Raw genomic sequence first — 15,124 nt, forward strand, 5'->3', positions numbered from 1 at the left:
TGTGTTAGAATAAAATCATAGGTCAACCCATCAAGTCCACAATGAACCTTCAAAGAGCATCCCACCAGACCTTATCACCATAACCCTGTATTTCCCATGGTTTACTTAGACTGCTCATCCATGCACACTATAGGGCAATTTAGCATGGCGAGTCCAACTACCCTGCACATCTTTGGACCATGGGAGGAAATCAAAGTACCCAGAGGAAACACGCACAGATACGGAGAGAATGTGCAAACTCCACACAAACAGTTGCCAAAGGGTGGAATTAAACCCAGGTCCCTGGGTCTGTGAGACAAAAATGCTAACCACCGAGCCTTATATGGATCTTTAGAATTGTTGTTCAGGACCTCTAAACTTTCGAGGCATTAAAGAAATGTCAAGTGAACAGGAAAATGAAGTAGAGGTTGGAGATCAATCATGATTGTGTTGGATGGTGGCGAAGGCTTTAGCAACCGAGTGATCTGCTTTTGTTCCAATTACTTGTGTCCTCCTTCTGTGCTACAGCGTTCTATTCTAAGATTCTGCTTTCTCTTCATATTTCTTCATGCCCTTACCTAACAAAAATCTATTAATCTCAATCCTGAAATTGCAACATCCAAAGACTTTCGCTCCTAAATGACCCGGCTCCATGATTGCGACTCTTGATTTCCCACACCTGGAGGAAATCGTATTTCTGTATCTATCTTATTGAATCTTCTATCATTTTAAATACCTGCTGAGATAATCTTGCAACGTGCTAAGATGAAGGAACTACTAACCAGATTTGTACACCCTGTCATCATAATTTAACCTTTCAGTTGCACACTCATTCCGCTGAATCTGCACTGTACCCTTTCCAAGGCCAGTCTTTCTCTGGCTGTCTGAGTGATGCCAACATCCCATTAGATTTTTGGACACTTGCACCGAGTTTTAGCCCTTAATGATTTTTTCCCATGAATGCCTAAATTATTCTCTCACCACTTTAAGGAAGTGTTCTAACATCCACCTTCACCCACATTTAGCTCCACCTATCAAAGTTTGGCCATTGATTTAGTCTGTCTGTATACTTTTGCAGCTTCCGCCTCCATCCAAATGATGTATTGTGCCACCTAATAACATGATTATCCAACATTTATTCCATCATCAAAGTGATTAATAAAGATGCTGAGCAGCAGAAGCCCTAGAACAGACCCATGGGGGGCATCACTTCTTTTTTTTTCATTTCTAGCCAAAAATGAATGAAGCCCTCATCCAAATCCTGCTCCCTATATCTATCTCCCAACCATTTAATGAGTATAAGGTTACCTCCATTTCCATGAACTGTTGTTTTTGCTCATCTCGTGACAATCTAATGCCTCAATATTTTTGGGTCATGGGCATTAATGGCTGGCCAGTATTTATTGTCCATCCTTATTTGCTCTTAGACGGTGGTGCTGATCTCCCTTTTCAAACCGTTACAGTCCATGTGCTGTCAGTTGACGCATAATGCCTTTAACGAGGAAATTCCAGGAGTTTGACCCAGCAACATTGAAGGAATGTCAATACATTTCCAAGTCAGGATGGTGAGTGGCTTGGAGGGGAACTTTCAGGTGGATACATATGCACACGTATCTGCTGACCTTGCCCTTCTAGATGGAAGTGTTTTTGGATTTGGAATGTGTTGTTGAAGGATCTTTGGTGAATTTCTGCAGTGTGTCTTGGAGATGGTACGCACTGCTACTACTGAGTGTCAGTAGTGGAGCAGGTGGATGCGGTGCCAATCAAGCGGGCGGCTTTATCGTGGATGGTGTCAAGCTTCTTAAATGTTGTTGGGGCTACACTCATCCAGGCAAGTGGGGAGTATTCTATCGCTTTCCTGACTTTACCTTGTAGGTAATGGACAGGCTTGGGGAGTAGGAAGTGATTTACACACTGCATCATTCTGAGCCTCTGACCTGCCATTGTAACCACTGTGTTTATGTGGCAGGTCCAGTTCAGTTTTTAGTCAATGGTAACCATAAGATATTAATAGTGGGTATTCAGTGAAGGTAACACCATCGAACATCAGAAGGCCTTAGATTGTCTCTTATTGGAGATGATCATTGCCTGGCAGCTGTGTGGCTCAAATGTTGCTTGCCACTTGTCCGTCCAAACCTGGATATTTTCCAGATCAAATTTCATGTAAACATGGACTGCTTCAGTGTCTGAGGAGTCACGAATGGTGCTGAACATTGTGCTGTGATTGGTGAATGTCCCCACTTATGACCTTATGATGGAGGGAATGTTATTGTAGAAGCAGTGAAGATGGCTGGGCCTTGTACACTACCCTAAGGAACCGACATCCAGCAACCACAACCATCTTCCTATGTGTAAGGTATGACTCCAACCACCGGAGCATTTGCCTCAATACCCATTGATTCCAGTTTTTCTCAGGCTCCTTGATGCCGTACTTGCTCAAATGCAGCTTGATGTCAAGGGCTGTCACTCTCACCTCACCTCTGGAATTCAGCCCTTTTGTCCATGTTTGAACCAGGGCGGTAATGAGGTCAGGAGCTGAGTGACCGTGGCAGAACCAAGCTGGGCATCACTGAGCAGGTTATTGCTGAGCAGGTGCTACTTGATAGCACAGTTGATGATGCCTTCCATCACTTCACTGATGATCGACTGTATACTGATGGGTCAGTAATTGGTCGGGATGGATTTGAGCTGTTTTTTACATGCAGGACATATCTGGGTAATCTTCCAAATTGTTGGCTGTGTACCAGTGTTATAACAGTATTGGAACACCTTGGCTAGGGGAGTGGCAAGTTCTGGAGCACAAGTCTTCATTGCTATGCCAGAACATTGTCAAGGCCCATAGCTTTTGCAGTATCCAATGTCTCCAGCTATTGTTACCATGAGGAGTCAATTGAATTGACTGAAGACTGGTACCTGTCATGCTGGGGTCTACTGGAGGAGGTCGAGATGGATCATCCACTTGGCATTTCTAGCTGAAGATTGCTGCAAATGCTTCAACTTTATATTTTGCGCTAATGAACTAGGCCTTTCCTTCATTGAGGATGGGGATATTTGTGGAGTCACCTCCTGCAGTGAGTTATTTAATTGTCCACCACTATTGATGTCCTTCTCAAGATAACTCGACTCCCAGACCACAGAGTTATGTGGTTCCTTGTAAATGAGCTAATCTTTGTGTCGAGTGAGCTTTGGGGGGAGTGTATTAACTTTGACTGTGTAGCCATGTTTTACTTGTATGCTCGAGGGACAGTCTGACCTTGGAGTCGATGAGGGGGGGAAATTTATCCTGTTTTCACTTGAAGACCCACATATGTGAGCCCTCTGCTACAGAGATCATTGGATGAAGTTTTGTTCTTTGATCTCCTCATTCTCATTGGAGAGTGCTGTTGGCAATTGTATTACACCGATAATGGAGTATGAACTTATCACAGGCCGGCAACCAAATCTTGGAGCTTCTTGTCAGAATGGCTCAGTTCCATATCACATGATGGATTTAACCAAAAATTAGAAGTGATAAAATTCAGAAAGCAAAAAATAAATTCCTCTTCTGCCTGGAGGAGATTATCCTGTTAGCATTCCTCTAGGTTGATGTGTATAGGGTCAGCCAGCTCTTGGAAGCAGGTTTGAAATCCTTGGTTATTCAGAAGTTTGGTAACCCTCCATCAGTTTCTTTCTGCCATCCCACCACCTGTTCATTTGAAGCAAAATCTCAGGCTAGGCTCCTCCAAAATGTTTTGTCACCATATTAAGTTGCAATGAATTTTCAAGGCTACGGTCCCTAAGACAGACGCAGTTGAAAAATCTCCTTTGGTTTAAAGTTGGGCTGGGTTTTGAAAAATCAAAAAATGTGCATGTATCGAAATTACACATCTACAAATCGCCAGGCAGGAATGTGAAGGAATACTCTTCACATGCCTAGATGCAGGCAGCTTGAATACTCAAGAAGCTCAACACTAAGGTGAAGCAGCTCACTCAATCAGCTTCCACCTCTAGTGCACAGTTGCAGCAGTGTGTACTTAGCTGCAATATCCACAGCAACAACTAACTATTGCTCTTCCAATGGCATCTTCCAAATCTGCAGCCCCTTTGACCTAGATGAACAAGGGTAGAAGGTGAAATGGAGAACTGCCACATGCAGGTTTCCTCCTGTCCTTATACCATTTTGACTTTGAATTATATCAACATTCCTTCATTATTTGTGAGCCATCAGCCTTGACCTCTTCCTCCTAACAATGCTGTGTATGTACCTATTGCATTGGTTCAAGATAGCAGCTCACCACCACTTTAAAAGCAATAAGGAAGAGGCAATGCTGTCTTCCATAAATGAACGAATTTATAAAACAGGAATACCGGAAAAAGCTTTGGTTATGCAGTGTCTGTGGAGAGAATCACAGTTTCAGCTCAATGGCTTCCATCAGAACAGATTTAATGAGCACCCCAGAGACAGAGTTTAAGTACCCCTCATGCACTTTAAGAAACTTAAAGTAACAATTTGGACAATTTACAGGCAAACACCACAAAAATCCAGCAAAAAACGAGTCAGGTTGGAAATGTGGAATGGATTGGCTGTCCGTGCCCTTAGGTTATAAATTGTCTATTTTCAAAGATCTATTAGATACCTTTCATCTTAGTGTTTTTAGGATAGCTATCTCCCAGAAACCACAAAGATGATTTATCCTGCTGTGTACATAGCACCAATTGCAGAAATGTGTAAGATAACGTGTTTCTGATGTGTGCCTTCAGGTAACAATGGACAGATCCAACTTTGGCAGTTCCTCCTGGAGCTTCTAACAGACAAAGACGCTCGAGATTGCATTTCATGGGTGGGCGATGAAGGGGAGTTCAAGCTGAATCAGCCAGAGTTGGTCGCCCAGAAATGGGGTCAGCGCAAAAACAAGCCTACTATGAACTATGAGAAACTGAGTCGGGCACTTAGGTGAGTGAACCGAGAAAAGATTAGTCTCCTGAATTATTTATTTATAACTCAATTGTTCAGATCAGTTTCACTGATGGGAATATGTGCTTTCAGGTGGTTCACAGTTATGTGGTGTAGCCAACAGTTCATTTAAGATGTCACTGTATCTCTCGCACCTGGATACATTGTCTGACTCTTCCACACAACCGTGTGCTTTCTCTTGCGCACCCAATCTCGCACATTTGCTCACTCACTTGTGTATTTTTATTCTCTCGCACTCTGCCTGTCATGTGCATTCTGCCTCGTTCTCTTTTGCATGTTCTCGCTTCCACTGTCTTGCACACACTTGGTCTCTCTGGCCTTCTCTCTTTCGCTGCTTCCCTCTGGCCTTCTCTTTTTCGCTGCCACTCTCTGGTCCTCTTCCTTGCGCTGTCTCAATGTGCTCTCGCTGTCTTGAGTGCTCACTCAGTCTCGCTCGATTGAATGTGCTAATCCCCTCTCTCTCTCATGCTCTGCCTCTTCCCCATCTTTTCCCTTTCCCATACTGCCTCACACCCACTCCCTACTTGCTCTCAACACCACTGACTCGCTATCAAGCGTACTGACATCTGCTCAGTTTATTATTGAATCTCATAACTTCTTTTGGAAGTTGACTACTGTCCATGCCAGCTGATGCAGTTGTATTTGCTCCTAGTTGTCCCATAATGTAACAGTTGCATTCTTGTGTGACCTCGCATTGTAGAAAATCACTTTATTGGGGAAATTGCTATACCTGTACGGCAGAAAGTTGGCATTATCCAAACAGTGTTCACCATTCAACAATTCATTATAGCCAATTTGCATTAAAGGAGCACGGGTAATAGCATGACTACCTGTACTTCGCAGACTAGAAAAGTAGCAAACGCCACTCTGCTAATCTTCCCAAGGCAAACAGATAACCTGCCACTGTCTCCCATAATTATAGCTTCAAAGTGTTAAATGATTCTAAGGTCAGTGTCTCCTCCGCTCTGCACAGGAGTCTAATCCATTTGGCAATCTTTTATGTGAAGGACATGTTGACCTCAGTGTTTATTTTGCTCATAGTCCTCTGCTTTATGCTCCCTCCAGACTCAAGACTTTCCTTCTCTGCATGATTTGCTGCCTCAGTATTTGCTTTAATATAGTCTTGCGTCCTTCTGGTAACTCACTCATCATCTTCAATGCTCTGTTTTGTAAATATGCATCTTGACCTGTTGAGTAGCTGCTGAAATCAAATTGGTGAATCACTGGTCAAGTAAAGAATCAAATCTCTGATAAATTGATCATTTTCAGCAGCGCATCTTCCCACAAACGAAACGTTGCGTCTACACTATTTTGTCAGTTTTGCCACATGTCTCACATCCCACACGATTTTTAGACGGTGGCATTATACTCGCAGATATGCTGCTCCCTGTTGTAGCTATATTTTAAGTTGGTCTTTTCCTCCTTGGGTTAATTCCCATTATCATTCTCTAAGTTCAGGGTTTGAAGCAGGCTTTCACATTATGATCAAAAAGAGATTCTGGGGTGACTGCTCTTTGTTTACTCTCCCATCCTCACAAAAGGTTGTATGAAAATTGATCAAATATACTGTATTCTCTCCCCTGTTCACAGTTTGGTGTTTTCTCCTCCACCTTGTCATAATTGGAAAAATGCATCCATACCCCAAGGAGGAAGGGCTAGGGGAAGCTGACCGAAATATCCGTGCGAAGCCAAGTTATTCTCCCCTCACACACGATAAGCACATACTGTTCTTCAAGCTTATGTACCAAGAAAAGGAAAGAGAATAGGGGGTTAACAATCCCCTGGTAATGTACTGACAAGATAGCAAAGGGTGGTTGAGGAGATTCAGATCTTGATCCATAATCTTCCCACCACACACCGTTTGACTCACAGAATCATCAAGCAAACCTTTGTTTATCTAAGGTTTGTGACTTGGACATCCAGCACATCTAGGTCACGCACCAAGCCAATTCAGCATGCTCAAAGGAGGAGCACTGCAGTGATGGGAGAAATACTATGAGCTAAGTATTTTATGCTGTCACATGATATTTGGATATTAATTATTTCAGTGAGACTTCTTATGCCAATCTCTGAAGGCTGACACAATGTACTTTTTAAGCTTCTCTGCTGTTTCTCTCTTTCTATTATTAACTCTTTTGTAATCTATGTCTGTGTTGGACCTACACTTGTCTTTGCTAATCTTTCCCTTTTTCCATGCTCAAAAAAGGTTATGGTCTAACAGGTTTATTTGAAAACACAAGCTTTCAGAGGGTAGCCCTTTTATCGGGTGAAGTGTGATTTCTGACCTTGTCCTCAAGCTTAGGACATTTACGGCAAATTTGTAAACCACTTCCTCTGATCTAATTCTGTTTCTAACTTACCTTGTGAGCCCTGTCCCACTCATTGTCCTTATTGTGTATTGTACTTTGTAGGAAGGTATGACTTTTGTTTTGGAAACCATGTATTAATTATTTTTAAAAAAACTAAACTGCACCTACTGGAAATCTGAAACAAAAACAGAAGTTGCTGAAGAAAGTCACCATGTTTGGAGAGAAGTCAGCATCTGCAGAGAGAAAATTAAGTTAATATTTCTAATCTGGTGACCCTTATTCAGAACTCCCTTCTTGAGAATTATTTAAATACAAACCTTTGCCAGTTGACCATTCAACCTTTTTGTATATTGTTCCAAATTATCACAGCCAAGTTCCTCCTCATTCCTTTGTATTTGCCTTTGTTTAGATTGAAAACCCTAATTTCATATTAAAGTCATCTTTTTCAAACTTCCTGGAAAATTCCTTTTAAATTCATATAGAGCTTGCTATTTCCTACACTTTCTTTTGCCACAATATTTATAATTGGCCTTTTTCCGGTACATGATATTAGATGCAAAGCAGTCTGTGTCCTAGGTGATTCCTCAAAATGTTGCTCCGCAAAATTATCTCAGACTCATTTCAGGATCTTTTCCTCCACAGCAATGGTACTCGTTAATGGGCACACCCACTGATTTCCTGCTTTATACTGTGCCCTACAAATGGTGGTCTGTAAAACAGTCCTACCAACATTTGCTGATAAAATGTGAGGCTGGATGAACACAGCAGGCCCAGCAGCATCTCAGGAGCACAAAAGCTGACGTTTCGGGCCTAGACCCTTCATCAGAGAGGGGGAGGGGGTGTGGGTTCTGGAATAAATAGGGAGAGAGGGGGAGGCGGACCGAAGATGGAGAGAAAAGATAGGTGGAGAGGAGAGTATAGGTGGGGAGGTAGGGAGGGGATAGGTCAGTCCAGGGAAGACGGACAGGTCAAGGAGGTGGGATGAGGTTAGAAGGTAGGAGATGGAGGTGCGGCTTGGGGTGGGAGGAAGGGATGGGTGAGAGGAAGAACAGGTTAGGGAAGCAGAGACAGGTTGGACTTGTTTTGGGATGCAGTGGGTGGAGGGGAAGAGCTGGGCTGGTTGTGTGGTGCAGTGGGGGGTGGGGACGAACTGGGCTGGTTTTGGGATGCTGTTCTTCCTCTCACCCATCACTTCCTCCCACCCCAAGCCGCACCTCCATCTCCTACCTACTAACCTCATCCCACCCCCTTGACCTGTCCGTCTTCCCTGGACTGACCTATCCCCTCCCTACCTCCCCACCTATACTCTCCTCTCCACCTATCTTCTGTTCTCTCCATCTGCGGTCCGCCTCCCCCCTCTCTCCCTATTTATTCCAGAACCCTCACCCCATCCCCCTCTCTGATGAAGGGTCTAGGCCCGAAATGTCAGCTTTTGTGCTCCTGAGATGCTGCTGGGCCTGCTGTGTTCATCCAGCCTCACATTTTATTGTCTTGGATTCTCCAGCATCTGCAGTTCCCATTATCACTACCAACATTTGCTGCTATTTGCTGTTTACTAGCTCCATCCAACCAGATTCTCCATCCAGCCTTTCCCATCAGAGATCCTGTCTCACTAGTGCATCGATTCCATCTTTATTATCAGCACTACGGCATCTCTGTGTTCCCTATCCATGCTATATGTCAAATGCCCTTTAATGTTCACTTTCCAGTCTTAGTCATGCTGTAGTTTCCATAATGGCCATTAAATCAGACAGTCTTACTTCTACCAGCACCATCAATTCAGCTTCCCTGTTGCAAATATTACATGCATTCAGATAGGTAAAGGTAAAGTTGCCATAGTCTTACCAGCCCACAAGGGCTGCTCTCTCATTAGACTATTTTCATTTTCTCATTTTCGGCACAGTGGCTCAGTGGTTAACACTGCAGCCTCACAGCACCAGGAACCCAGGTTCGATTCCAGCCTCGGGTAACTGTCTGTGCGGAGTTTGCTCATTCTTCCTGTGTCTGCGTGGGTTTACTCTGGGTGCTCCAGTTTCCTCCCACAGTCCAAAGATGTGCAGGCTAGGTGGATTGGCCATGCTAAATTACCCGTTGTGTTCAGGGGTGTGTGGGTTATAGGGGGTTGGATCTGGGTGGGATGCTCCAAGGGGCAGTGTGGACTTGTTGGGCCGAAGGGCCTGTTTCCACACTGTAGGGAATCTAATCTAATCTAAAAAATACTAGTGGCGGTTTAATCTGAGGGTCGCCACACCTTAGGCAGGGGGTGAAGTTGAGCAGGGAGTGCCTCATGGTAACCTTAGCTGATGTGAGAATTGAATCCACATTGTTGGCCACTGCGTTGTAAAGTGACTCTCCATATTTGGCATTTTGAAAACTATTCTGCAGTTGGACCCAGGTTAATCCTAGGATTTGTTTCTGCTGCTTTCTGCATTCATTTGCAACTTCTTTGTTCCCACAACCGGTTTTGTTTTTATTATATCTGAATTCCCTCTCAGGTTCCCACTTTTGCCCCTAACAAATTAGTTTAAGCTTTTCCCAGCATCATCAATGCATGTCCCAGTGGTGATAACAGTCCCAGTGAGGGTATGACCCCTCATTCTTGTACGGGTTTCCCAGAACTAGATGATAGTATGAGGTAGGGGTGGAGGTTAAATAGAGCTCCGGTTTGTGATAAAAGTTTGGCACAACATGGTGGGCCAAAGGGTCTGTACTGTACTGTGCTGTGCTGTACAGTTCTATGTTCTATGTTTTATGTTCTAACTGGTCCCAGTGCCCCAGAAGTACCTTTTCTCGAGCCTGGTGAGTGAGTGTTCGCTCACTCAATCTCCTTATTTTCATACTCAGCAGCTCCTTGTCCTACTTTTTGTGCCTTAACCAAGCTTGCCAAATGTTTACTTTCAGGACTACATTCAGTTCCAATGTAGCCTACAACCTCTGCCGCCTTACTCCCCCTGAAAAGAACAGTCTGCAGCTGCTCTGTGACATCCTCCAAACTGGCAATAGAGGGGAATAGCATGCCATTCTGGATTCACATCTACAGTCACAGAAATATTTGTCTGTTCCTCAAATTTTGAATTGCCTCCCACTATTTCCCTTCAACTTTTCTTCTGCTGTACCTGTGCAGCAAGCTTAGCTATAGCTACATTCCTCTGACAAAGCATCATCCACATTAGTTTCAAAAGCAACAAAAAAATTAGTGAGTGAGTGCTGGAGACCCTGGAGTCTATCTCCCCTGGTCTGCCTAGCCACCCATAGGTTACACATTCCCTCTCTCCCTAATGCACTTAAAACACAGTCTGACCACTTTGCAATCCAGATTGGTGCACCCTCAAAGCAGACACCTTAGTGACTCCAGTCTACTCATGAGTTAAGGTTCAGGTATATGAAGTGAGAGACACTTCCTACACATGTTTTTGTCTTGTCCACATGAAGCATTTCTGACTCCCCATATAGTGCTGGATGGGCAATCCATGCAGGCGAGCTGCTTACTTTCAGTCAGTGCATTTAAATCCAGAGACTAAAGTATAGAAAGTAAAATCACTCGGGTTCAATGAATCTGGCTCTTTGCAAGCAGATTTTCGTGTTGAATATTCACGTCAGTGATTTCTTTTTCCTCAAAACTGGGCGCGCTCTGATTCCTGGACTGCTGCCTATGAGAGTGTCTTACCAATTCATAGCTAAGAGAAGGCCTTAAGCCTCTGTGCCAGTTTATATCCTCCTGTCTGCAAGGGGTCCACTGCTTTCTGGACTTGTAAGACGAAGGTTATAGTTCAGAAACAAGCTGGAGAATACAATAAAGTGGGAAAAAGACATCAGATGATGTCAAGCTTCGGTTTGTAGATTAAAGAATGGCTGATGGATTTTTTTTGTGCACTTGTACTATTGGATTTCTGGTTGTTTTTCCTTCATAGATATTATTACGATGGAGATATGATCTGCAAAGTCCAGGGGAAGAGATTCGTCTATAAGTTTGTGTGTGACTTGAAGACGCTGATTGGTTACAGTGCAGCAGAGCTGAATCGCCTGGTCACAGAGTGCGAGCAGAAAAAACTGGCCAAGATGCAAATCCACGGTATGACGGGACAGCCAGTTACCACAGTAACGCTGGCTGCAGCTTCCCTGCAGAGTGAGAAAGACAGCTGAAGCATCCCTGTCTGAAGCTTGGCATGTGTGTGGGATGCTTATCACACCCCCCTTCCCCCAACTTAGAATGACACCTGTCCTCCGGTATCCTGGTTGGGTCAAGTGGCTTCTTCCTCCATCAGCTTCTGGGACTGTACAGTGTAAACATAATGAGCTGCCTCAGAGGGAGGCCGAGGCTGGGACTCTCTGTAAGCAGTGTCGAAATGGAGCAAGCAATGGTAGCAGACTTCATGGTATATTAAAATGAAAAGTGTACCTGCTTCACCTTATTCTATCAAATTTTTTTGTTATTTTTGCAGATATTTTTACCCTTATGTGAATTTTGAATAAAAAAGGTATACTGCACTTTCTACAGATGTGTTCACTGTCCCTGCAGTTACCAGTGCTGTTAAGTGATTATCCTGGATCACCACTCCTCTCCTTGCCAGCTGACGGTCTCCTGAGTCACCTGGAGACAACTGTTAATGTGGTTTTTAAGGGGCTTCAGTAAATATCCTCTCTCAATGCCACTCACCCTGTAGTTTGCCAAAGCAGCAGGTCATGAGTTCAAACCCCGCTGCAGGACATGACAACATATTTTAGACCAGTTTTCTTGCTCTCTTGCTGTCCTATGGAAGATCCAGTCTTCAAATAAGATGATTCAAACACCTTGACTTCATACAGGTTAAACATTCATGGAGTTTCACGCTAGTGCAAATCACGCAAAACCAAGATGCAAGATATTTGGAATGTGTCTAAAAACATGGTCAAAGATATTGTTTCTCGTAACACCCCACAAATATAAAGACTTTGAATAAAACAAGTTAATCAATCATCAAAACATACAAAGATCATATCTGTTCTGAAATGGCCCTAAAAGCATTTCTCTTCATTGAATTTCAGCTTACTGAGAGCAAGAAAATAGGTACGATGAAAGGCATTATTCTTCTGGCTGCTGTTCACAGAATCCCTACAGTGTGGAGGTACGCCATTTGGCCCAACAAGTCCACACCGATCTTCCAAAGAGCATCGCACCCAGACCCACCCTGTCCCTGTAACCCTGCATTTCCCATGGCTAACTCAACTAACCTACACATCCCTGGAACATATGGGCAATTTAGTACAGCTAATCAAGCTAACCAGCACATCTTTGGATTGTGGGAGGAAACCAGAGCACCTGGAGAAAACACTCACACATGGACAGAATGTGAAAACTCCGCACAGCCAGTCATCCAAAGGTGGAATTGAACCAGGGTCTCTCGCACTAAGAGACGGTGGTGCTAACCGTGGTGCCACCTTTTGGTTGGGGACATTTCAGAAAAATGTAACTTTTGTCAGTTGTTCATACGCAACAGTGAAGAAATAGAGAAGTTGTTGGATAATTCGGTTGTCTGGATTTATCAAGGAGAACATTGTTTGAGGTTGTAGACATGCTCGCCGAGCCAGTGGTTTAGGTTACAGATGTTTTGTCAACATGCTGAGTACATCAATGCGCCTCCGGTAAAGCATTGATGTTCTGTTTTGCCTGTTGTTTATACACCTCAGTTTGCTGGGGTGATTGGTATTATTTCTGGTTTTATTTCTCAGTGGTTTGTACACAGGCTCTAATTCAATGTTTTTGCTGATGGAGTTCCAGTTGGAATACCAGACCTCCAGGAATTCTGTGGCCTGTCTCGGTTTGATTTGTGCAATTATCGATGTGTTGTCCCAGTTGAATTTGTGTCCCTCGTTGTCCTTGTGTAGTGAGACAGGAGAGAATTGGTTGTATCTCTTGATGTTTACATATCCATATTGTCAATTTTCTTCCAGTTTGGCCTACGTAGTGTTTGAGTAGCCTACAAACCGACGACAACCTTACGACAGCTGCTGTTGAACGTAAAGGATCCCATACCCAAAACCGGCAAAACTGGGATAATATCTGAAATACCATGCAAGGACCCTGAGAAACACTACACAGGCCACATGGGAAGAAAATTGACAAAATGGATACATGAATGCCAACTAGCCACCAAGAGACAGGACCAATTCTCATTGGTCTCAATACAAATGGACAACGAGGGACACACACTCAACTGGGACAGCACATTGATAATCGCACAAACCGAACAGAGGCACGTCAAAGAATTCCTGGAAGCAAGCATACTGAATTAGACCCTGCGTAGAAACCACTGAGAAACAAAACTGGGAATAATACCAATCACCCCAGCAAACCAAGGCATATAAATAACAAGCAGGACAGGACACAGACACTTCACTGGAGGCGCACTGACGATGTTACCTAGCAGGGTAACAAAAGTACAAAAAGTTTGCAACCAAACTCACCGCATGTCTGCAATCTCATCCACAACCCGAGCTACGCACCTTGAAAACTTAAAGCATTGTTGTTTGCAGACTGTGCTGCTGTGATGGCGTTAGTACATGCATAGTTGCAAGAAATAACTCGAGTAAACCCACAGATAATGAGGACGCAGTGTGTGTTGCATACCAAGCCTTGTTTCAGTATGAATGAAATCTGACCTAGAGACTCTGTTAAATGCAGCTGTGGGTTTTGTGAAACGCAGATCTGTAAATTTACCCCTTAACAAGCTTTATTCAGAAGTGGGTGGAGGGCATGAAAAATTGTTTGATGCCGTTGGAAGTTGGCTATCTCATGGCAACAGCCTGGGGAGACTTCTGAACTTTTTAAAGAGCTGCTGACCCCCAAGCGCACAATCCTGCATTAGCTGAAAATGTATCTGGCCCAATTGCAAATGCCAACCTTGAAAAGCTGACTGAGGTTATAAATCTGTTAAATACACTGAACCAGAGAGTGCAGAGGGAGAACACCACTAATCCTCAAGGCTACAACATTGAGGAAGAAAATTGTGGTTTGGAAAATCAGACTGAGCAGTGGAATTTCAGATATATTCCCACCTTTAATCAATTTTCCCTAGACAAAGACAATTCATTGTTCTTTTGCTTGTTGGCAATGCTTATAAATATAGACCAGTACAACTGGGCTTTGAATTCATTATCAATAGCAGTTACGTCATCTTTAAGCTTGAGGGGCTGAAAACTGGTATATGACATACAGCATTTTCATAGTACAGTATGAGGTAGTATTGGAATTTTGAAGTCTTGATTAATGGTCCATTTGAAAAGCGTGATTGTCTTCCACTGAAAACATTTGCTGAGATTCACAGAAATCTTTTACCCCCCCCCAGCTTTTGGGAAATTGCTAATGTTTCAATGTTGAATAACTGAAACAGGTTGATCTGTCATGAGTGCTCCATCTGTGGCCAACAAGTCCTGGAGAGTGGAATTTGAATCTGACAGTGGTCTCACTAAAAAACCAGAAAGATGCCCTGTCAAAATAGTAAGCTTTCATCATTGCCCTGTTTGGTGCTATAAACTTGTAAGTTGTAATTCCATCTCCCTTGGCACAAAAAAATCAATTAAACCTGGCAAGAGATAACACAGAGTGACATGTTCTCATCTTAAACATGGAAATGACATCTGATATTTATTTTTCCTCTCAAAAGCATTTCTGTTAGCCACAATGATTATCGATCTTTACATTACAGTTGTGTGGTATTGGAGGTAAGTGGTTTGATAGGGTTTTTTTTCAGATTCATGCATTGGATGAGGCCAACATTTATTGCCCATTCCTAATTATGCAGAGGTCAGCTGAGAGTAAACCACATTGCTGTGGGCCTGGAGTCACATGTGGACAGGCCAGGTAAGGATGGCAGTAATATAAAAGAAGATTACAACGTTTTTT

General features: G+C 43.4%; 1 protein-coding gene across 1 annotated transcript in view; it reads left to right on the forward strand.

Moving 5' to 3' along the window:
- gabpa (GA binding protein transcription factor subunit alpha) overlaps positions 1–11,695 on the forward strand; it is a 57,515-nt gene extending 45,820 nt beyond the window's left edge. The window contains exons 10-11 of the mRNA XM_048541416.2: positions 4,720–4,912; positions 11,154–11,695. Of these exons, the coding sequence (XP_048397373.1) occupies positions 4,720–4,912; positions 11,154–11,385 (425 nt within the window). The 3' untranslated portion in view covers positions 11,386–11,695. The remainder of the gene's footprint in view (positions 1–4,719; positions 4,913–11,153) is intronic.
- Positions 11,696–15,124: the final 3,429 nt, after the last annotated feature.

This window comes from Stegostoma tigrinum, chromosome 12 (assembly GCF_030684315.1).
Source record: "Stegostoma tigrinum isolate sSteTig4 chromosome 12, sSteTig4.hap1, whole genome shotgun sequence".
Lineage (NCBI taxonomy): Eukaryota > Metazoa > Chordata > Chondrichthyes > Orectolobiformes > Stegostomatidae > Stegostoma > Stegostoma tigrinum.